Below are 15,038 nucleotides of genomic sequence, written 5' to 3' on the forward strand. Positions count from 1 at the left end.
GAGTTTTGCCATAAGAAAATTTGGGAAGGGTAGATGGAGGGGGGGGAGCCATTAGCTCTTTTTTTTATTTTTTTATTGAAAGGAATTATTATCTCCAAGGTTGCTATGATGTTTGGGGGTATGAATTTGAATGGATTAACCACACCAAAATGTGCCAAGCATACTTCCCTTGGGCAGCAAGTGGGTTAAAAGAGAGTAATTTCCTAGTCTAATGTTATATTTGATAAATGATATAGAAGCCTGCTTAATTTATCACATGTGTGGTAATTGATTACATGCCAGGTATATAATACAGTGAGACCTTTTTGTTGCCATGCCATAGACCCAGTTCTGTTTCAGTTGATTTTAGATACTGAAGAAGTGTGAAGATGTATATAGTTTCAGATTTGATAGGCAAGAATGTAGTCATTTACCACTAAGAAAAAAAAAGTAATATATAATAAAGATTCCAGTTCTAAAAGATAATGGAAGTTGAAAAATGCAAATACTCTAGTATCTTAATATGGAATTTAAATGTATATTTCTCTATATTCAAAATATATAATACAATTTCATTGAAAAAAAAACTGGCACTACAAAGAGGTTTTACTGTAGTTTTGAAATTATTGTATAATGTACAGTTAATTGTTATAAATTTTTATTAAGAAACTTTTATATATAGTCTTTCTAGTGGCACAGATTACAAGCCAAACCATTATATGGACTGAAAATTAAAACAGTCTAACCTTTGGATGGATTAAAGATTTCTCATTAGCTGTATGCCTTCTGCATTTCAATGTTATTTGGTTCACACAGTAGCATTATTGATAAAGTCTAAGATTCACTCATAATTGAAAATTTGATAGCACCGTCTGTTGCCATCTGTTTGGTTAATGCAGCATTATCTTTGAAAGCTCTCTTACAGAATAGTAAACTTTTCCAGACCACAAACTTTCTTGTCATTATCATTAATTTTCTGTATTTTTCCAAATATTTCTGTTAATGATTGAAATTATTGTAAATGGGTTGTAATATATGTTATATATATTTTATTTGTTAAGTGCAGGGTTGATATATCTTGCATTTTTGTCTAAAGTAAAAACTTTTGTAGTAAAATATTTTCTTCTGGACTGGAAGAAAAGAATTACAGCAATGTATGAATTTATTTAGCCCTTCGTATTTCAACAAGTTTGCCACACAATACAAGATAATTTTACCTTAGATTCTGGAAAACCTCATGAAAGTCAATTGTAGATTGGGTTTGGACATTTATAAAATATACACTGCAATGATTTTATATCTACCTATATAAAATGTGGATATAATAGCTTTCCTTCAGTATATTGCAGTGAACAATATCACATGTGATATGTACGACTTGAACCTCCAAAATCCTGGTGTAAAGGGCCGAGGCATCTCATATCTTACTTAAATTACCAAGCATTTTGAGTTGCGTTGTTCTTGATATCATTAAGTAATAGAGAGTCACTAACCCTTCCGAGATGGGCCACATCTTCAGATGTGTTTTCTATTACTTTCTTTATGGCATGATATATGGGTCTATATATGATATATTAGCAAAGTGGTACTAATTAGAATTTGTTATGATGCATTAGTTACACAACTGAAGGAAGAACTAGCTTGTATCTTGAAAAAAAATAATAAAAACAAAAAATAATTATAATAATTGAGTAAAATAAATGCAGTGCGAAAGTCATCCAACCCTACGAAAATTGCCCATCACGAAAGGGTTAGCCTTTTCTCTTCTTTTTTTCCATTATGTATTTGAATTGCGGTGCACTTCAAAATACTTGATATAGTTTTGTATCATAACTAAATCTGCAGTCTTATACTCTAGACAAAGAGATAGCTGGAGAATTGCCCATATTATTCTACATTTCAGTAGATCAAGGATAAGCCAATGATATACATGCATATATATAACTTTTCTATGAATATAGGAATATGTGTGTATATATATTATATATATATATATATATATATATATATATATATATATATATATATATATATATATATATATATATATATATATATATTATATATATATATATATATATATATATATATATATGAGTATGTGTGTATGTGTGAAATTCTCCAACATATCCAAAAATACTTGACATTGTGTTTATACCCACTGAATTGTAACTGCCTTATATATATATATATATATATATATATATATATATATATATATATATATATATATATATATATATATATATATATATATATATATATATATGATAAGGATCTAAGGAAAGGGAATGCAAAATTATAATAATACTGAAGATAGAGCATTTAACTTTTGAAAATATATCAAAAGCTTTAAAATTGACCCATCTTTACAACTGTAAGTCAGCAAAGAATGCCTACATTTTTTCCATACATGAGTACTATTGGGCTTTCCATGACCTACAAGGGGAGACATTTATATTAATGTGTGATCATATGAGACTGCTGTGACCTGAACTTCCTGAATGTGGTAAAGGTATTAAAATCTTCAATTTGGGTGAAATATGATTGTCTGAAAGCGAGTAATCATATAACATCCTGTACTCATTCTCCCCAAGCTTAAATTTTGGCGAGTTGTACTGGGTCATTTCCTACAAGGGTCTGAATAACAGAACAATCTAGGATGGGGTCTCAGGCAGCACAATATCAGCAGTGTTCAGAATTCCAAGATGAAAGCTCACTGGAGGAAAGTGCTTACTCGGAAGATTTCTTAAAATTCATGTACTGATATAATGACTCATCATTTGCTTTGATATCCAAATTTAGTTACATGCAACAGATATATCAATGAACAGAATGTACTTACCTAAACATGAGCTTATGTATTTACCTATTTAAAAAGTATCAGCTATGTGATTTTAAAAATCTCCGCTACAATCAGATTCTGTACATTTAAAGCATTGTTCAACCTCCAGGTGACTTGACATAATGTCCATAGAAACAACAGCTGTGATTAAATGAGAAAATACAAATCCACTGCTTTGCAAAATGTACACCAGTATATTCTTTTATTTATATTTTTATTCATGAAATGGCACATGGAAAAAAATAAGTAGAGGAAGGCAAAAAATACAAAAATCAGAAAGCATGTTCTCAAGGGAATTCATTTTGTAGTCCAATAATTAAGAGACAATTCTTAGTTCTACTTAAATCTTTAAACAGTGAGCAAAGCTTATGTTTATAATTTCAAAGTTTTCCTCTTTTTTTTTATGGGGCAATCAATGATTTAGGACTATCATACTGCAAGTTATGTATTGATAATCTGATCTGGTTTTGTTAAATCAGCTATTTATTGTCATCAGATGGGTACCTGTGTCCATGCAGAAGCACTAAATTAACCCTAATACTCTTGTTCATGAAAACCTTTGAACAGCTACTTGTCAAGGCATCCTGATAAATTTGGCAATGATATCAGAACTGATGCTGTTAAAACTACCTACAGTATGAAATAAAACATAATACAGTAATGAAATAATGTCTTTTATAGTGACATACCAGACAATATATCTGGTGACAAAAATCTTTAAACAAAAGAGAGCATGTCATCCCTCATATATAATTAAGATATTCATATCATATTTCAAACTCTTGATAATAGTACTTCAACTTCCTATAAATATGTCCAGATTATTATGAGATAATACATGAAATAGAGCAGTAGCAGTAGAACATTTATATATATAGCTCCATTATCTTAATATGTAAATTAAAACCAGTTATATTGAATACAACAATAATGGGACTACATAGAATTACACAAAATTCTTATCAATAATCCAAATAATCACTGAACCAACACTCATAGTTAAGCCAACCACTCAATTGCACATTGTAAAATACTGTCACTGATAATACAGAATCTTCCAACAAATAAGAATTTTATTGCCCTTTAAAATAAGACTAATATTACATTAATACAGAACTTAAATAAGTGTTGTACTTTACATGAACCCTGTTTTTGCTTTTTATAAACCATCATTATTTTTTACTAGTTAACCCACATCCTGCAACATCAATTTATAGATGTAGGCAAACAATATCTAAATCAGACAGGTAAATATAGTTTGTTACTAATGAAAGTGTCAATTTTCTAGGAACTGCAACTCAAAATGTGGAATAGAAAAAAAAATATGGCACATGCAGAATACTGGAAACAGATTAAGAATCCAATACTAACAATATAACTATATTTAACTAAAAATAAATATTATAAGTTCTCAAAGATTCTTTAAGATCTAATTCGGTGGATACGCATCAGTGAACTTCAAATTGATTACTAACAAAAAATATTTTTTTTGTTCATGAACATGTGATTATATAATGGCAGTAGAACCAAAATGCCTCAACTGCAAACCTGTCTTTAAGTAACAGCAGTTATTTAATTTCTATTTCATAATCTAATACTTGTAATATGAGCAAATTTGAAATAATTGTGGTATATTTCTTGCTTGCAGGTTTTTAAATTTCTGATAAGAGAATTTAAGGAATACAACATTCCCTGAACAAAGACCTATCCTCATCTTCCTATAGTTGATGTAGAAAGGATCTTTATCCAACTTGAGTTCTAGTTGAGTATTCTGTTCTTCACTCAGTAGAACAGGTAGGGCTTAATTTTCTCCACACTCACTAACCTTCTTCGGCCATTCATGCATAATTCTGGCTAAGTTTATTAGAATACCTCTATCTTAAATCACTGATTCTTTTTTTTTTTAGCAGAATTATTGAGTAACAAAGTTTTTGCAACAGAAATGACAGAAATTAATTGATATAATATTTTTTTCTTCGTCACCTTTCACTTCTCATTTACAATACCATACCATGTAAAAACAAGATCCTGTAACCATGGGGTTTCATTACTCCATTCACAAAAATAAAAACCTTGTCTTCAGGTTTCCATCATACTAAGCATTGCCCACAATTACTTTCCTTAACTGTGTGAGTGCAAGGACAGCAAGACTTGAATATTTTCCAGTCACTTATTGTGTCAAAGTAGAACTCAAAGTAGAGCCTCACTGCTGGCTATCTTCATGAGAATCCAAAATGATGTACTGGATGATTTTCTTGCCAGCGAACTCGACCAGCTGAATCTGCTCTTCGTTCTGGGCATCTACGCTACGCTTCCTGAGTTCTGAAACAGAAAAACATTTTGTGAGAAACCCTTACTACTGATGTTTAAGGAAAAGAAGCAGGAGTTTAAGCTATAAATCAGATATAAGCATCAGTAAAACAAACAATAAATTTCCTAGATCTCAACCTGGGGTGTGAACTCGTTCCAACATGTAGGTACGGTAGTTCATACAGCTGTTGGAAATATAGAGACCCAAAGAATCATAGTCCTTCAGTGGTGGGTGAACCACGCGCATGGTATCACGCACCACCTCTGTGTCAATGTAGTAGTAACCTGTTGAAAAAAAAATTATAAAAATATTAACAGCAGATGAAATTGTACTTTACAAATGAGGTGACATTAATATCAATCTTTTTAGTAGGCCTCTACTAGTGTACAATTTATAATAAAGAATGCGGAATATGATGCAAAATATAAATCAATCTATTCTTCTAGCATCAAACAAATCTTTGGATAACCATGAAAACATACCCATCCACATCTTCCTCACAAGGTCAACCATAGTTCGTGGAGGAAGAATGCGACTGCGGTTTAGAGCCATCACAAAGCAACGTTTGGAAGTGACGTCAATGATTGCAGTTTTGTTCTGAAAATTACAGGAATAGATTCAAACTTATTAATCAAATGAAATTAAATCCACATATCATTAATTCACAAAATACTATGATAGAGACTTTAAAATTGACAAAATACAAAGTCTGCAACAACAATCTGAAAAAAATATGTCATGCTTAACTTCTCTAAACATAATGAACTTTGTACTTTTACTCAGCTACTTTCTGATCAACCTCAGTCTACTGCATTAAAAGAAAGACAACACTCCAACTTACAGTCCTGAAGTCGTGCAGGAATTTTCCTTCATGACCAAAGCCAAAGTCAGGTACGTGGATCTGCTCGAAGCTATCGTCATCAAGATCAAGTTCGAATTCTTCCTTGAAGAGGTTCATTTCTGGGTATCTCATATACTGAAAATTAAGACTGATATAGTACCCTAGTTTTAGAACCCAGGGTTCAAGTTATGGTTAAACTCCTGGCATGTCTAACCTAATTTACACTTCAGCTGTCATCAGTTATTAGAGGAGTTCATTTTTAACAAAATGGCTTTCAAGTGTTTGGTTAAAAGCCAGGCACATAGAAAACCATCTATTAAATTCAAACACAATTATGAAGAGATAATTTTGATGCCTTCATGGTGTTTCATGCTCAAGGAAATATGATGTGATGGTGTGGTTAGCACAGGTTAATGTAAAGTGCTTCATGCTTTCTCGCCTTCAGCTGCTACTGTTGGGTAGCCTAGTGTGAAAAAGGGAGCAGCTATTGATAGGTTTAATCTGCTAGCTCATAACTTCTTTATCCTTGAGACTTGCGCAATGCTACCTCAGGGCCATTCAACCAAACTGGGTTATCTTGCAGTCCCAGGCTAAGCTGTAGAAGATATTGGAACAGTAGGAGGCCCTAGAGGTGCAAAGTCATAGCCTATGTATCAACTCCTATCCTCCAGCTCTAGGACTTTATGAAGTTCCAGAGACTGACAATTGCTGGTTCCTAGTACTAGCGCCCAGACCTGCATCACTGGACCTGGTACAGTGATACATAAAACTGCAGCCAAGGATATGAACCACATTCTTAATAGGTGATTCTCTAGAACTGCAGGGCTTCCCAGAATGTTTAGTTTTGTGGCACTGATCATAAGATTATTGTGGCTACCCTTTGGGTCCACTCAGCGACTGTTCCAGGAGTGTACTTGGAAGTTTGCTGAGACTATCTCCAATTGATACACAGTGCTTATCAACATGACAGCAAGTACTTTGACCTCCAGCCAACAGTGGCCAGACGTCAGCTGCTGATGTTTGGCTATTGACAGTTTGCAGAATGTCTATTCTGCTCATCTGGCTGATGTCCATACAATGAACCCAACAATTTGCTACTAACAGCAGAGGGATGTCTAACAAAATAATGGATTATGATCACAATGGTGAATGGGAGACAAGAATAAATCAAAATATTCTGTTGTAGTGATACATGAACTTTCCTGGCCACAAGTTGATGATGACGAAAAAAAAATAAAAAAAATAAAAAGTTTCCATAGTGCGGGGCTGGCAGGTAGTAATGCTATTATGCAAACTATTGGACATCTTGTAAACTAGCCACACAATCAGGGAAAGTTGGTTGCCTACCAACTCCTGACCTACCTCCAGAGGAATGGACATTTTGGTATTTGGAAAGGCTTAATCAAACAATATTATTATCAATATCAGCAACCAATAGTACTTTATGAAAATTTCCATCCCAAAAGGTAATTTGGTATTCAGCTTATGACAGCAGCTTAATGGTCAGCCTGATGTCATCTGCCCTGGTGGAGTCTAACCACACTGATCACTGATATAGATCAAGGCAATGTTCTTGCACTATCTCGTTTGTAACATTGTGGGACAGCCTTAACCAATTCAAGCCGGGGCTATTTTGGCTCTAAATGATCGGAATGCTGGGGTATTCAAATGCATAAGCCTAATGCCTTGGGATTCTCAGGCACACTAGCCGCGAGTGAGCCCTGTACGCCCGCTCACCCGGCACGCCAGCCTTGACTAGATATCTCGTCTCCCGCGTCTGACCCAAAAACCACTGAACGTGATAGCAAGTCAACCAGCACGAATGGGTTAAAAGATTGAAACACCCAATACAGTTCAAGAATACTTAGAAACCACACAAGAACATAGCAGAATTTTATCTTGCAAGAGAGGCAATGGATGCGTCTTACACTGCTCAACTGGCTGAAGATTGGTGGCTGCACTAATCCTGGTGTAAAAATATAGTGATTATAAGAGTCCATGGACCTCAGCTGAAGAACGCCTGTGTTACATAAACCTATCCAGTCAATATGTACTAGCAAGCAAGGAAGTCAATAGACAGACTGGCCTGACAGCAGGAGTAATGAATTCTCCTGTAAGTATTTGGAAATTTCATTACCTGTGCAGGATAACCAAACTATGGATCATCAAGGCCCTGATTTTGCCAGTTTTGCTGTACATCAGAAAAACATGGATTCTATCCTGTATCTTGGAATCACTTCTTCCTTACATTCTCGTAAGCTCTGTTATATACACAATCCAAGACCAACAACTCAGGCTATAATGACACTTGGTTTAGTTCCTTGAGGATGATCCCGCCTATCACTCTGTCTTTTCCAGAGACAATCCTTGAGTGGAAATGGTAAATCACCAAAACCATCATGAGGAAGTGAGATAGACAGGACCCCTGCCTAACTGCTCGCCAAGAGAGGGGGATGTGGCAATGTATCAGTGTTATCACTCATTGATTGATGTATAGCAATGATAGGTTGATTTGATGATCAACTCTAACTAAAATATAAAGAGACCTATCAATCAACCCTTCTCAAACCTGATATTGCAACTTTTGACTTCTCACGAGCAATATCTAAAGAATAATATCCCTATAGTCCTTTCCATATACCAGGGTATTTTTTTTCAAAGTTCAAAAAGGTCATAACTCATTTATAAATTAGTGTATCATAACCATATTCAATCTTGCTCTGTCCTTTATTAAAACATTCTTTGATGCCAAATACAAACCCAATTCAGCTATCCTTTCAAGAATAAAAAACAAAATCTTGTTTTCTATTTTCCCAGTGATAATTGTCTTTTGAAATTCATTCATTTATAAGTGATATTTTTTTTTATACCTTTCTTATATACCTATAAATAAAATTTTGTTACATTCCATTTGTGTTTCCAATATTATATTTCAAATAAAAATGTTATTTTTGACACCTGCTTTTTTTTTGTTTACTCCTAACCAAAGAGAAAAGCATTGCTGTCAATTGGGTGGATAAGGGCCAAGATCTCATGATTTTGCAACTCTTCAGCAGCAGGCATGTTTCAGACTGAGGTCACTTTCATACTGCATTTTAAATTTTATTGAAATTACAAGCTATTTATTCCCTCCCTTGTGTAACTAGGGCACCATATATAATAATTTGTATCACAGTGCTATTGTACCATATGTACTCATATATCTTTACATAACTCTGGAAAATAACAGAAAACACACTTAACATTTTAAGATGTCTCTCCAAGCCTGTACATCTTATGATATGAACCATTATGGAACAGCAGTACATTTTTTTCAAATTTGATGCTCCACTGTTCGATGACTGACATATCACCTTAAGACATGCATTTTGAGCCATACAAACATCAAAGATCAAAATCAACTCAATGATGATGAGGCAGTTTTGGCTCCGCCCAGTCTCAATGCCGAGATATTTCGAGCTCGCAGGCCTATGACCTCGAGCTATTCACCTGTTCTGGCCGTGGCCACCCGCATGTTAGCCATACAAAAAGCCATGAAGTGATATCCTGTCACTGGTGGCAAGTGCTTCCACCACATGACATGATATCATGTCATGTATGTTAACGGGTTAAACTTGGCAAAAGCTGAAAATTAGATGGTTTAAACAACAGGGCAACAAGAAAAGACTAAGAAATTGTAATTTTTAGGGGTTAAGTATAAAATTCAAGTACGGTGTATGTATTATTTAGGCAGATGTTGCGCTTACTATGTATTGAGTAAGTGTTTTAGAATATTCTAAAAATAAATAAAATTAAACAGAAAAGAAATAGAATAGAAAAAAAAGAAATGAAAAAAGAGAGATATACAGAAAAACATCAAGTATGCAAAAAAATGTTTACAAAATTTTTATCTGTATAACTAGAAAAAAATCTTTGTCATGTAAAAATTAAATCACAGTTAAAGTAATTTTAAGGTAAAACTGACAAAAGGAACAAGAAAGTGTGATATGATTCCATACAATCTTTTCCTGATAAAAGGGACAGCAAAATCAATGTATGAAGATGATAAAAAAAAGTATTGCTTAACAAATATCTTCCTTATTTCAAAGGATAAAACTTTTAACTATGAGAGATAAAGATTGATTAGTTTTTATTTTTTAACTAAATACTGATGTATCTTGAGTAAACTTATTCATTGTAAGAGGAAGTAGAAAATTCCAAGGGTAGTTTTGCACACTGCAATTAGGGGGAAGAAGCAACAATAGCTACAATATAATAGTAGTACTAATAACACATTTATATTAGTTTCATTCCTTTTTTTCTTTATATTATGGCCATCAGATTTCATTATAGTATCATTAAATGCAACGTTTTGCATGTATAGTGCTGTTAGTCATTAGTTTTCACAAGTCAAAGGCTCCTGCTAATTACCGGAGAATCAGGTCCTCTTTGGCTTGACTCAGGTTCTGACTCTAAGACTGGCTTTGGCACTGACTCTGTTTCTGTTGCATATATTTCTTCTTCAAGCTCAACATACTCTGCATCAGTGAGATGTTCATCTTCCCTTGGTATGGATACATCCTGGGGTGTCTGAAGAAAAGCCTTATTGTCTGAAGGGATCATATAATAACTCTCTGTCCAAACCGGCCACATGGACTTGTGTGATAACACTATCATTCATCAGTAACTCATATGAATTATCAGTTTGTTCAGCAAAATGTATTGTAAACTAAAATTATGAAAACAGATAAAACAAAAAAGGAGGTCAAACTTTTAAAAAATCGTACACATAAACATAAGAAGCCATAATGTTTAATCCATTCCATTGTAAACCTCTGCAAGGTAAATCACTCACAACATGGAATGATTGCTCATTTAAACCTCAGTCACCCATACTATTTTTCAAACCTCTTATTGAAATAACCCCTATAACTCTTTAGAAATCTATCAAGAAAAATACTATATAAATCAAGGAAGAAAAAGACACACTGGCTGTAGATTACTTCATAACCATCTTTACAAAGACGTTAATATTCTTATTTCCCGTGAAGCAAATAAGTACAAATAATGTCACACTGGGGAATAACTCATGAACAATACCGTGTAGGCTAGGGTTGAGTTAAATATTTCTCAAGCACTTTCAGAAAAAGAAAAAAAGAAAAAGGAATATATATAAATAAATAAATAAACAAATAAGTAAATAAATAAATAAATAGATATACATATATATATATACATATACATATATATATATATATATATATATATATATATATATATATATATATATATATATATATAATATATATATTATATATATAATATATATATATACAAACTGAGAATTCATAGAGTTACGGATGAATGATAGTGTTTATCACACAAGTCCCCATGTGGGACGGTTTTGGTCAGAGTTTATTATTTATCCCTTTCAGACAATAAGGCTTTTTCTTCAGACACCCCAGGATGTATCCATACCAAGAAAGAACATCTCACCTGAATGCTGCTTATTTAGAGCTTGAAAAAAATATATGCAACAGAAACAGAGTCAGTGCCAAAGCCAGTCTTAGAGTCAGAACCTGATCAAGCCAAAGAGACCTATGCTCCGGTATTATCAGAGCCTTTGAGTCTTGGAAAACTAATGAAGACAGCACTATACATGCAATACGTTTGCATTTAATGATACTCTAATTGATATCTGATGGCCAATAATAAAAGAAAAAAAGAATGAAACTAAGATAATTTGTTATTAGTACTACTTTATATTGTAAGCTATTGTTGCTTCTCCCCCTAATTGCAGTGTGCAAAACTACCCTTTGAATTTTCTACTTCCCTTACAATGAATAATTTACTCACTATTACATCATATTTTAGTTAAAAAATAAAAGCTAATCATCCCTGTACAAAGTGGAGGTATCCTCTTTATCCCATAGGTTAAAAGTTTATCCTTTGAAATAATGAATTTTAGTCACAATACTTTTTTTATCATCTTCAGACATTGGAGTTTGCTGTCCCTTTTATCAGAAAAGATTGTATGGAATCATATACACTTTCTGTTCCTTTTGGGCAGGTTGTTGACCTGAAAATTACTTTAACTGTGATTTAAATTTTACAAAAGATTTTTTCCTAGTATATACAGATAAAAATTTGTAAACATTTTTTTGCATACTTGAATGTTTTTCTGATATCTCTCCTTTTCATTTCTTTTTTTCTATCTATTTCTTTTTCTGTTTAATTTTATTATNTTTAGAAGAATTCCTAAAACACTTAACTCAATACATAGTAAGACCGCAACAGCTGCCTATATAATACATACACCGTACTTGAATTTTTATACTTAACCCCTAAAAATTACAATTTCGTTTCTTAGTCTTTTCTTGTTGCCCTGTGTTTAAACCATCTAATTTTCAGCGTTTGGCCCAAGTTAAAACACCGTTAACCATACATGACATGATATCATGTCAAGGGGTGGAAGCACTTGCCACCAGTGACAGGATATCACTTCATGCTTTTGTATGGCTTAGCATGCGGTGGCCACGGCAGAACAGTGAATAGCTCGAGGTCATAGGCTGCGAGCTCGAATAATCTCGGCATTTAGACTGGGCTGAGCCCAAAACTGCCTCATCATCATTGAGTTGATTGTGGATCTTTGATGTTTGTATGGCACAAAATGCATGTCCTTAAGGTGATATGTCAGTCATCGAACAGTGGAGCATCAAATTTGGAAAAAATGTACTGCTGTTCCTTAATGGTTCATATCATAGAAAGCTTTGGAGACATCTTAAAATGATTACGTGTGTTTTTTTTGTTATTTTCCAGAGTTATGCAAATATATAGAAGTACATATGGTACCATAGCACTGTGATAACAAATTCTTATATATGTGTGCCCTCTTTACACAAGGGAGGGAATAAATAGCTTGAATTCAATAAATTTAAAATGCATATGAAGGTGACCTCATCTGAAACCTGCCTGCTGCTGACAGTTGCAAAAATCATAGATCTTGGCCCTTATCCACCCAATTACCAGCATGCTTTTCTCTTTTGGAGGAATAAACAAAAAAAAAAAGCAGGTTCAAAAAATAAAAATTTATATTTGTAATATAAATTAATTAAACCACAAATGAATGTACAAAATTTTATTTATAGTATATAATAACAGGTATAAAAAAAAAAAAAAATCACTTATATGCTTAATGAATTTCAGCAAAAGACAATTATCACTGGGAAAATAAAACAAGATTTTTTTTTTATTCTTAAAGGATAGCTGAATTGGTTGTATTTGTCCATCCAAAGAATGTTTTAATAAGACAACAAGATGAATAGGGTCTGATACACTAATTTAGAAATGAGTTATGACCTTTTTGGGGAACTTTGAAAAAAAATACCCTGGTTAAAATGGAAAGGTCTATAGGGATATTATTCTATTAGATATTGCTCGTGAGAAGTCAAAAGTTTGCAATATCAGTTTGAGAAGGTGTTGATTGATAGGTCTCTTTATATTTAGTTTAGAGTTGAATCATCAAATCTTCCTATCATTGGCTTTTTTTTGTTATACTTCATCATGATGATAACACTGATACAGTGGCCCACATCCCCCTCTCTTGCACAGTTAGGCAGGGTCCTGTCTATCTCAACATCCTCTGATGGTTTGGGATTAACCATTTCCAATCAAGATTGTCTCTGGAACAAGACAGAGTGATAGGCGGGATCATCCTCAAGGAACAAAACCCAGTGTCCCCATATACCTGAGTTGTTGGTCTTGGATTGTGTATTTAACAGAGCTGACGAGAATGAAGGAAGAAGTGATTGCCAAGATACAGGATAGAATCCGAGGTTTTTACTGATGTACAGCAAAACTGGCAAAAAATCAGGGCCTTGAGGATCCATAGTAGGTTATCCTGCTCGGTTATGAATTTCAATACTTACAGAGATCATTACGCCTGCTGTCCAGTTGCCAGCTGTCCTATTGACTTCCGTGCTTTGCTATACAGAATTGACTGGATAGGTTTATTGTCACACAGCTTCTTCAGCTGACTTCATTGACCTATAATCACTATATTTTTACACCAGGAATTAGTGCAGCCACCAATCTTCACCAGTTGACAGTGTATGAACGCATCCATAGCCTCTCGTGCAAGATAAAATTCTGCTATGTTCATGTTGTTTCTAAGTATTCTTGACTGTAGTGGGTGTTTCAATCTTTTAACACCATTCGTGCTGGTTGTCTTGCTATCCACGTTCAGTGGTTTTTGGGTCAGCGCGGGAGACGAGATATCTAGTCCAGGCTGCTCCGGGTGAGGCGGGCGGACAGGCTCCTCGCGGCTAGTGTGCCTGAGAAATCCCAGCATTAGGCATATGCATTTGAATACCCCAGCAATCCGATCATTTTAGGAGCCAAAACTAGCCCGGCTTGAATTGGTTAAGCTGTCCCACAATGTTACAAACGAGATAGTGCAAGAACAGTGCGCTTGATCTAGATCAGTGATCCTGTTGTTAACTTCCACCAGGGCAGATGACATCGGGCTGACCATTAAGCTGCTGTCATAAGCTGAATACCAATTACCTGTGGGGAAGGAAATTTTCATAAAGTATATTGTTATGAATATTATAATTAATATTGTTTGATTAACCCTTTCCAATTACCAAAATGTCATCCTCTGAGTTAGGTCAGAGTTGGTAGCCAACCCAACTTCCCTGATTTGTGGCTAGTTTATCAAGATTCCAATAGTTTGGCATATTAAGCATTACTACCTGCCAGCCCCGCACTATGGAAACTTTTTATTTTTATTTATTTTTTTTTTCGTCATCATCAACTTGTGCCAGGTAAGTTCATGATCACTACAACAGAATATTTTGATTTATTCTTGTCTCCCATTCACCATTGTGATCATAACATTATTTTTTGTTAACAGCCCTCGCTGTTAGTATCAAATTCGCAGTGGTTCATTGTAAGGACATCAGCCAATAGCAGAATAGACATTTCTGCAAACTGTCAATACCACCACAGCAGCTGACATCTGCCACTGTTGGCTGGAGGTCAAAGTACTTGCTGTCAAGTTGATAAGCAACTGTGTAATCAAT

The 15,038-nt window shown here is 34.0% G+C and overlaps 2 protein-coding genes across 3 annotated transcripts in view; one reads left to right on the forward strand and one right to left on the reverse strand.

Moving 5' to 3' along the window:
* The window catches only part of LOC122263181 (ecto-NOX disulfide-thiol exchanger 2), a 33,692-nt gene extending 30,168 nt beyond the window's left edge, over positions 1–3,524 (forward strand). For both annotated transcript variants that reach the window (XM_086532110.1, XM_086532109.1), the window contains exon 18: positions 1–3,524. This exon is cut by the window's left edge and continues 506 nt beyond it. The gene's annotated coding sequence lies outside the window, so the exon portion shown is untranslated.
* LOC122263183 (integral membrane protein 2B) overlaps positions 1,129–15,038 on the reverse strand; it is a gene marked incomplete in the record, with an annotated part of 15,263 nt that continues 1,353 nt past the window's right edge. The window contains 5 exon segments of the mRNA XM_086532108.1: positions 1,129–5,146; positions 5,273–5,419; positions 5,618–5,732; positions 5,977–6,111; positions 10,387–10,545. Of these exon segments, the coding sequence (XP_086388234.1) occupies positions 5,028–5,146; positions 5,273–5,419; positions 5,618–5,732; positions 5,977–6,111; positions 10,387–10,545 (675 nt within the window).

This window comes from Penaeus japonicus, unplaced genomic scaffold, assembly GCF_977035675.1.
Source record: "Penaeus japonicus unplaced genomic scaffold, GWHDUDI00000001_assembly GWHDUDI00000037, whole genome shotgun sequence".
NCBI lineage: Eukaryota > Metazoa > Arthropoda > Malacostraca > Decapoda > Penaeidae > Penaeus > Penaeus japonicus.